The following is a 9552-nucleotide window of genomic DNA, read 5'->3' as shown; positions in this document are numbered from 1 at the left end:
ATACTTATTATAAGTATACTTATAATAAGTATTGATGTTTTATTTATATACAAATTATTATTACTAATAATAACTCCAGTGCTACAATGTAAAACAGTATATAATAGTTGCTTTTGTATTATATCTGATGTAATAGAGCGAGCGTATCAAGCTGATTTTTCGAAAAATGTGCATTTTTTACCTTTATTTTCCTTGTCTTTTTCTTCTTCGTCTTGTGTACGATTGTTAATATCTTCACTTCGGAAGTGTGTAGTTTTTCATTGTGAATGAACAATGCAGCTTCCACATCATCATCATTATTATCATCATCATTAAAATCTTCGATACAATCTAATTCGTACGAATCAGTGCAATGTATATCTTCCATTGTCATAAAAGGAACTGCGCTTGAGTCACCTTCGGTGTTCTCTCGTGCCGATATGCACTGTGCAGAATGTTTGCGAAGAATGTACCATTTTAATCTGTGCTGTACTTCCATAGGTGACGGATGGTCGTTGGCTGCTCTCATTGCTCTTAAATAAGAGAAGAAGTTTTCGAGCACATCCTGACATAACCGCCTTGTAATTATGTATTCGAGTATGAATAAATCGGAAAAATATTTTTCTTTTATATATGGCAGCAATTCTTTCAATGAAGCATTCGTCAGTAATATGCCCTTTTGAAATGGTAGGAGAGCCGATTTTTTGCCAACTCTCATGTTGGAAATGAACTGGCTCATTTTCCCCAAAATTTAATTTTGATGTTCCAATTCCACTTCATAAGCACGCGAGCCGCTATGGGATCCGAATTTTGATTGGCTGTTCAATACATCGAACTAGTCATTAATCAGAAGAAAAACATCCGATAGTTCTTGCCAATAATTGTTTTGCGAGAAAAATCCCTTTCTTCCGCAGTACTTAATGGCCAATGCGTTTCGGCGAGAAAAAGCTTGTGCCGCTAATTTCACCAGTTTGACGCTGATGTCCCTTGGCGTCGAGATGCTTTTCACTTAAATTGAAAGCAATTTTTAAATCTTTGGAATTCAGTGCAAGTTCTTTCAAAATTCGCTTATTCAATATTTTTCCACCAACAAGAAAACCGTAGTCAATGAAGTTATTTCTTAATAGCTTGATCAAATGAGGAACATCTGCGAAGACAAAAATCTTTAAAGATTTATCTGCCTGGTGTTCGAAAAAATATTTCTTCTCTGAGGAGTCTTGTTTCATGCCTTGCTGTGACTTCGACAATCCAACACCTATGTTTAGTTCATTCCACAAAGCTATGTTCGTAGGTCCTAAATCACTAGTTATTGCTACAACTGTATAATAGATTTTGTGGAGAGCTGTTATAATATTCAATAAAATGTCCTTCATCATTGGCTGAGAGTATTGGTAATAAATCGGCTGTTTCCATTTCGAAAAGAGACCTCTGACCATCACAAATTGACAGGTTTTATGTGGTCCGTAAATTTTCTGTTCCCTGCGTTCTAGATCCAATATGTTTGAAATGTAGATTTCATCAAAGGTCAGAACGGTAATTTTGTCTGCGACAGATAAATCTTCTCCTTTTGATTGCATTATTTTCAAAACATCCTTCAAAACTCCTGGTTTCGTATCAAATGATGCTGCCCAATTCCGCAGAGTGGACTCGCAAAGTAGCGGTAACTGCTTAACTTCACGTAAATATTTGTACGTTTTACCACTCAATGACCGAACGGCAATAGCAGAAGAAATGTCATCTGCTGACCATTTAATTCTCTTAGCGTTCGGCGCCATCAATTTTTTTACTTGGCCCGGTGTAAATACGGCATGTAATATATCAGCAGCAGTATCCTGGCCAATTCTTTGTTCATTTTTCTTCATGGCTTCAAGATCATTGGATTTCATTTCCCATGCTTTTCTAAGCTGCTTATTTTCCAATAACAGTAGCCTATTTCTTTCTTCAGCTTCCTTCAAGCGCCGTTGGAGCTTTTCAATTTCCGTTTCCGGTTCACGCACATCTCTGTAAATATATAATTTTTTTATTTTTTTTCTTTTTTTCTTTTTTTCTTTTTATTTATTTATTTATTTTTACTTATCTATTTTATTTATTTTTTATTTACGTATTTTATTTTTTAATACATACACATGGTTCCATCCTAACGGTGAGCTTTCTGTACATTTTCTGTTACATTCCATATGTGTGGAAGTTTCGGCAGATGTGGCATGCCTCTTGACAATATTATTTCTCGCACAAGCTACAAGTTCTTCGTACGTTGGGATTCCAGTACGACTGTAACATGCAAAGTACTATATTTAGTGTGAAATATATATTACAAATGACAATGATACAAAATCATTTATCTAAGACAATTAATCGAATTTTTTAAAATTTCATACAAGCAGTGTTTTGAAAAACATACAGTAGGATCACTTCCAAACTTACCAGATGTTTTTCGTCATGGGTTCTGTTTCATCACCTTCCAATGTACTGCACCTGTTAATTCTATTTGTATCTTGCTTTGGTAAATCGAGCAATTGCGTTGGAATCGAACCAGTCTTCAATCGATTCATTAATCGAGCCTTGGTATTCGGCGTACGTGGCTTTGTCCATTTCTTTTCCATGCAGTCCGAAGAGAAATGTAGCTCACATATTCTTGCTGAAAATTACACATAAGTTTTCAAAATCGCAAAAATCACGTTCTCACGTTCTTGACATATGATACGAGTATGTCATATGCGAGTATGGACGATTCTGATTCATTGAACTCTCTGATAATTAAAATCAAACTCGATAGATTGTTATTTTTAAATATTTCAAACATTTATAACAAATGTATTTTTTAAATGAAATTTACCGCTGTTCACGTTTAAATTTTCTTCTTCTCGGTGGCAAGCTTCGAACCATTTCTTTTTTAATGCAGGATTTTGCGGGAATGGAAAAAATTTGATGTCTTTCGTTTTCGTAGCTCCACCGGTGCGACTTTTACAATTTTTGATGCAACAAGTCGGCATGATTCCTAGATGATCATAATACATATTATTAAGCAAATATCAAACAATACGATGCCTCAACATTAATTATATTAAATTTATATTATATTTTATTTTATTAATTATATTTATACTACTTACTGCATATGTTGCATCAAAGGACGGATGATAAACGGGGAGCACACACTTTTGCAAATCAATTTCCTTATGCTTATGATTATGCGCTTATGCAAAAGTGTGTGCTCCCCGCTATAGGCTTATCACACACAAATTTGCATAGCTGCATATGCTTTTCACCATGATGAGGTTCTGCGACAATACATCTTTTCTTTACATCTTCCTGCTGTTCTTCGGTGCCATTTAATAATTCAAACTTATAGAAATATGCCCACGCGTCTCCTAAATCCGGGTCTATCTTGACCGTTCGATTAAACCAATCTCTACATTTTGATAACTTACGTTCGCACCAAAATAATCTGTAACAGAAAAATCTGTATAATTTTCACAACTCTTTTTTTCTCATATATATTCTTTATAAATCTTGATATAAACTTGTATATATTCCAAATAAATGTCGACTCACTTTGACACTGCCAAAAGAACATGAGGATCATGTTCGCATTTTTTAAGAGCATCCACACTCTTAGTTTTCCGTTGAGGTCGTGGTTCCATGAAAATTGCCTCCGCCCAAAGGAGGCCCGATGTATATTGTCTTATTATTATATTTGGACATTCTTATATATGGACGCTCCTGAGACAAAGCGTCGCGCTCCTTAGTTACGCGTATCTGGCGACTCGTCGCTAACGCACGAGCGGTGAGTGGGGGGCAATAGGCGTGAGCCACGGAATCGGGCCGAAATGTGCAACTAAATCCGAGCACTGGGCTATAAGCTTTACACTGACGGGAGCATCCATATTGCTTTTCTTGCAAAATGGGTCATGCGCTGATTGGCTCAAAAATTGAACGAGTGCGCAGCGTTGGGAATGCGTCACCTCGTTTTTTACACCATGGATAGAATGACGCTCATGGCATGGCTCGCGCAGGCGCTTGAAGCAGCCAATGAGCGCGGGACATGCCAGGCTAGAATCTGTGGCTCGGAGAGAGGAAAAAGACTGCAGCGGAAAATCACTTTTTCCGGTATCTTCGCAGAGTTCGGCCGAGCCAAAGAACGTTTAGTCACAGTATATTTACATACAATAGGGACAGTCCTTTGTTCTCAAGTCAGCCGCGCAGATTTGCTTGCGCATTGTAAACGGCCATTTTTATAGGTCACGCCAATCCCGTTCAACATAAAGAACTTAGTATATCTCCATTATTGTGATTACATCTAGTGAAACATAATCTGCAAAACTGTGTTACCGTCTTGCTGATTTCGCATTTTGTCCAATAATTGATTTTTATTCGAAAAAAATTTATTATAATCTGTAAAAATTTAAAAAAAAGATGTACTGATGACAAAGGTTTTCGATATTATTGATACGGTACTGCAATCTAAAGACATGGCGGACAAATTGCCTCCGCCCAAAGGAGGCCCGATGTAGGGCATTCTTGTAATGCTTTAGCAATTAGCATATTTGAAAAATCGCGTGGGCCGCCGCTTTTTAATTCGTTTCGGATAGCCTCTACCCATAATTCTGCATTTTTAGAGTTCTTGAGTCGAGCTTTCTCCAAAACCGAACGTGCCTTGGTCACTTGGTTCTTCCTGTGTTCCAATTGCGCTAGCAGACGCCATAGAGGTATCGAATTTGGACATTTCTTGATCTGTGTGTATAAATATATAAAAAAAGATATGATATTTTTTTTTTACAAGTTTGTGTATCTTAATTAAATTAGTGTAAAAAAAGCATTCACTCACCGCTTGATTATATGTTTCTATTGCTTTGTCTAAATAACCCTGCTGTTCCTCGATTTGACCTTTCATTAGCCATAGTTTAGGAAAATCATCGAAAGCTTCGAACCCTGCTAATTTTAACCGTCGGTTAATCTAACTGGACTTTGTGAAATTGACCCTTAAAGATCTGTTGAAAAAGATCAAAGGTGCCGATGCGGTGTGTCCCTACTGTATATAAGTATACTGTGGTTTAGTCTTTCATTATTATAACGTTTTCGAATGAACGGGTTAACAAATTTGGATTGGCTTGAAACGCGAGAGATAAGATACCTCTGGCTGCTGGCACGTCACCCTGAAAGGAAAAAAAAGAGGAGAAAAAAATATTAATAAAGAGTTATCTCGAATTAAAATTTTAAACGTAAATCTACTCACAGCCAACCACTTAGATTTAGCACCCATCAGCCAGAGCACTTCACTCTTCGGACAATGAGCGACTGCTCTTTGTAACAAAGCTTCCAAGGATTCTCGTGTTCCGTATGTCTTTTCGAAATAAGCCGCGCGCAGCCAAATCGATTTCTTACTAGGAAATGCCGTTAATGCGTACGCGTAGACTAAGCCTTTTATTGGCAGAGACGATGCAATGACGTCATTAATCGCTCTGAGAGCGATAAACCTGCTACATTCAAAAACGCTATTTTATTAAGCATTTGTAAAAGTTATACGAATTAATATCAGTATTAGCGCATTCCGTGAGTGCAATTATTCCTAACAATGTCAACTCCCACACGCCAAACGCAATAGGTGCGTTCAGAAGACGCAACCGTTGAACATCGTCTTGTCAACACTCGATGTTGATTTGTTGGTTCTAGAAGTAAGAACCAATCACGATTGGTATTCAACGTTTGTTTTTTTCTGAACGCACCCTACATATTTATATATATGTATTTGTGGCATTTTATGTATGTATTTAAATTTATTTCATATATTATATTTAATAAATATAATATGAAAACGAACACACTAATATTAAAATTAATCGATTCTTTCTTTATTTACAAACTTTATTTACAAACTTACTCGTTACTAACATAAATCAATGATTACTTTGTCATAGCATTTTAATTATATCAAAAACAATTTTTATTTTATGTAGGAATAGGTAACTCCTTTGCAACCTTTATTAGAATCTGATCTGTACTCAAACACCAGTTTGCTATATTTTTGGAAACCTTACACCAATTTTCACCATGATGAGGTTCTGCGACAATACATCTTTTCTTTACATCTTCCTGCTGTTCTTCGGTGCCATTTAATAATTCAAACTTATAGAAATATGCCCACGCGTCTCCTAAATCCGGGTCTATCTTGACCGTTCGATTAAACCAATCTCTACATTTTGATAACTTACGTTCGCACCAAAATAATCTGTAACAGAAAAATCTGTATAATTTTCACAACTCTTTTTTTCTCATATATATTCTTTATAAATCTTGATATAAACTTGTATATATTCCAAATAAATGTCGACTCACTTTGACACTGCCAAAAGAACATGAGGATCATGTTCGCATTTTTTAAGAGCATCCACACTCTTAGTTTTCCGTTGAGGTCGTGGTTCCATGAAAATTGCCTCCGCCCAAAGGAGGCCCGATGTAGGGCATTCTTGTAATGCTTTAGCAATTAGCATATTTGAAAAATCGCGTGGGCCGCCGCTTTTTAATTCGTTTCGGATAGCCTCTACCCATAATTCTGCATTTTTAGAGTTCTTGAGTCGAGCTTTCTCCAAAACCGAACGTGCCTTGGTCACTTGGTTCTTCCTGTGTTCCAATTGCGCTAGCAGACGCCATAGAGGTATCGAATTTGGACATTTCTTGATCTGTGTGTATAAATATATAAAAAAAGATATGATATTTTTTTTTTACAAGTTTGTGTATCTTAATTAAATTAGTGTAAAAAAAGCATTCACTCACCGCTTGATTATATGTTTCTATTGCTTTGTCTAAATAACCCTGCTGTTCTTCGATTTGACCTTTCATTAGCCATAGTTTAGGAAAATCATCGAAAGCTTCGAGAGCTTCCTTGAGTAAACGCAACGCCGCATCCAAATTATTAAGAGCCCATTCCAGTTTAGCGCTTTTCATCATCACTCTCGGTGTCGGAGCGGATGCTCTAGCCTTGGCCAATAAACGTCGCGCTCTCTCGTACTCCGAGTTTTCGGATTCGAGCTTCACTGCTGCCAACCAAATCTCTTCGGAATTTGGATTGGCTTGAAACGCGAGAGATAAGATACCTCTGGCTGCCGGCACGTCACCCTGAAATGAAAAAAAAGAGAAAAAGATATTAATAAAAAGTTATCTCGAATTAAAATTTTAAACGTAAATCTACTCACAGCCAACCACTTAGATTTAGCACCCATCAGCCAGAGCACTTCACTCTTCGGACAATGAGCGACTGCTCTTTGTAACAAAGCTTCCAAAGATTCTCGTGTTCCGTATGTCTTTTCGAAATAAGCTGCGCGCAGCCAAATCGATTTCTTACTAGGAAATGTCGTTAATGCGTACGCGTAGACAGCTCTCGCACATTCTAATGCCCCTTGTTGAGCACACTGTAACAAAATAAATATATTTCTCAATATAGACATTAATTTTCACATGTATCATTTTCATTATATAAACAATAGATAATGCCTTACAGTTTCCGAATCTTCCATCCAAGTATGCTTTCTATCTTCTTCTTCTACTCCAAAACCGATAATAGCTTTGACGATAACCTGACAACAATGCACCGCTCCCGCCTTTTCAGCTTCCATTGCTTCCTTGAACCAATGTTCCCTGTTGATCTCTACCCCGTTCGCACTCAACGAGGATATAGCGCGATCGATGATCTTCTCTACCATGTGTTTATTGCCGTTTTCCTCTTCCAATTTCGCTGCTGTAGTCCAAATTTGTCTGTCTGTCGGGATATTCTCTCGGGCCTTGTTCAAGACTTTTCTCGCATTATCGTAGGTTTCTAATCTAGCGAGAGCGAGCCATAAATCTACACTAGTCGGACAACATTCAACCGCACGACTGAGCAAAATACGTGCGTCCTCGGGCTCCTCCAATTCGACGGCGGCTTTCCATAATCGCACTGAATTCGGGATATGTTCCAGGGCCTTTCGATACACTCTTCTTTTCGCTTTCATCTCCATCTCCAAATCCGCGGCCTTTATCCAGATTCTGACAGATGTTGGAATGTGTCGCACCGATTGTGCTATCACCGCCTTCGCCGTGTCCGGCGGCTGCAGTCTCGCAGCTTCCAACCACAGATCCTCAGAAGTGGGATTTACCTCACAACCTTTCATTATTAAATTTCTTGCCGCTTGAACTTTTCCTGTCACTTCTTCTAAACGTGCGGACGCGATCCATGCAGGGGGATGGTTAGGATTGGTCTCTCTGACGGATTTCAACAATAATCTGGCTTTTTTTATGTCACTATGGAAATAAAAAAAAATTGTGATAAGAATGTTTATACAATCTTAAAATTAAATATGTAATAATCATACACTTACTTTATGTCACCGCCATAAGTAGGTATCATGCTTTGCAAATCTGTAAGGTATCCTTTTGGATCGACTACAGTTTGGCCCTCCACAGAATCAGAAACTTGATTCAGCTTGACATTCATCAATGTATTTCTGGCCTGTCCAATCTTCCTGAGGTCAAGATCCCCTGTGGGAGTTAGCATACCTGGTGTTGCCACACCTGGCATCATAGAGGCCAAACCGCTAGTCGGATCAATACTAGTGGATGTTTCACCACCTAAATTCCTCGCTAAGACAGAATCTGGTAATGGGGTAAATTTTTCCGCTCTTGGATTACGCTGTTTACGATTTCTAGCATCTCCTACTTCAGGAATATTTTTCCATTCGTCTTCTGACACATTAACCAATTCTCTTTTCAAGTCTGAGAACTGCTGCTGAATTTTAGGACGTTCTTGACGATAGCGTTCCAATTCTTCCCTGAGACGTTTTTCTCTGTATTCCTTACGTTTCTCATCCATACGTTTATCGATAGCTTCATAAATTGCATCTGCTTCTTCGTCATCTTTATCGTAAGGATCCTGAAATTATTAGAATAGTATTATCTCTCTAACATACCTAACTAAAAAAAAAAAATAATAATTTTACTTACTTTACTAAATAGGGAACCTCCATATCCTGAAAATTCATCGTAATTGTTATCATTTAAATCTTCTTCATCTTCTTCCTCTTCTTCCTTCTTCTTTGCACGTTTCGTGGGTGGAGCGTGTCTATCGTCTCTGCATTCAAAATAAATAATAATTTGTAAGAGAATGTTGCATTTGTCGAGTTGTCTTCTAATAAGAAATGTATTTTTCTACTTACGAAACGTCATTAGCATCTCGAGCGGGACCGATATCAGACCGTGTTGTAAATCCTGTAGCTCTGCGGAGAGAAAGAGAGGTTAACTATATGTTTGCATCTTGATTGCTATAGTTATACTCAGTAGTTATTCGATTATTTATAATTATATGTTACATAAAAAAATTTACCCTCTTCCAACACCAGCAACATATCCCAAAGGTGCCGGTACACCCAAAAAGTGCTTTTTATTTCGCGTATTTAATGAAACCGGGGGAACTGCCATGTTGGATATATCGCTTGTTTATTCATACCATAGACATAGTATATCTAGACCGAGTATTGAGGAGTGGGAGCCGAGGTGCACGTAGAAAAGGACATACCATAGACATAGTATATCTAGACCGAG

The 9552-nt window shown here is 37.6% G+C and overlaps 3 protein-coding genes across 3 annotated transcripts in view; all 3 read right to left on the bottom strand.

Annotated features, from left to right (window-relative positions):
• Window positions 1-3147, bottom strand: part of LOC115233174 — a 12046-nt gene extending 8899 nt beyond the window's left edge. Inside the window, exons 1-5 of the mRNA XM_029803460.1 lie at window positions 3093-3147; window positions 2816-2977; window positions 2404-2617; window positions 2104-2250; window positions 1598-1980 (exon numbers count right to left, since the gene is read on the bottom strand). Of these exons, the coding sequence (XP_029659320.1) occupies window positions 1598-1980; window positions 2104-2250; window positions 2404-2617; window positions 2816-2972 (901 nt within the window). The 5' untranslated portion in view covers window positions 2973-2977; window positions 3093-3147. The remainder of the gene's footprint in view (window positions 1-1597; window positions 1981-2103; window positions 2251-2403; window positions 2618-2815; window positions 2978-3092) is intronic.
• The window catches only part of LOC115233170 (pre-mRNA-processing factor 6-like), a 28859-nt gene that overhangs the window by 12692 nt on the left and 6615 nt on the right, over window positions 1-9552 (bottom strand). The window contains exons 3-4 of the mRNA XM_029803454.1: window positions 5216-5357; window positions 5081-5135 (exon numbers count right to left, since the gene is read on the bottom strand). Of these exons, the coding sequence (XP_029659314.1) occupies window positions 5081-5135; window positions 5216-5357 (197 nt within the window). The remainder of the gene's footprint in view (window positions 1-5080; window positions 5136-5215; window positions 5358-9552) is intronic.
• On the bottom strand, window positions 5810-9492 carry LOC115233169 (pre-mRNA-processing factor 6). Its single transcript, XM_029803453.1, has 9 exons — window positions 9335-9492; window positions 9168-9227; window positions 8956-9082; window positions 8334-8884; window positions 7476-8256; window positions 7173-7388; window positions 6754-7095; window positions 6316-6659; window positions 5810-6208 (listed from the first exon to the last, which is right to left on the bottom strand). Exons 1-9 carry the CDS (start codon window positions 9427-9429, stop codon window positions 5929-5931), a joined length of 2796 nt encoding a protein of 931 aa, XP_029659313.1. The 5' UTR covers window positions 9430-9492; the 3' UTR covers window positions 5810-5928.

This window comes from Formica exsecta, unplaced genomic scaffold, assembly GCF_003651465.1.
Source record: "Formica exsecta isolate Colony F162 unplaced genomic scaffold, ASM365146v1 scaffold161, whole genome shotgun sequence".
NCBI lineage: Eukaryota > Metazoa > Arthropoda > Insecta > Hymenoptera > Formicidae > Formica > Formica exsecta.
This window is presented reverse-complemented; position numbering and strand designations above follow the sequence as displayed.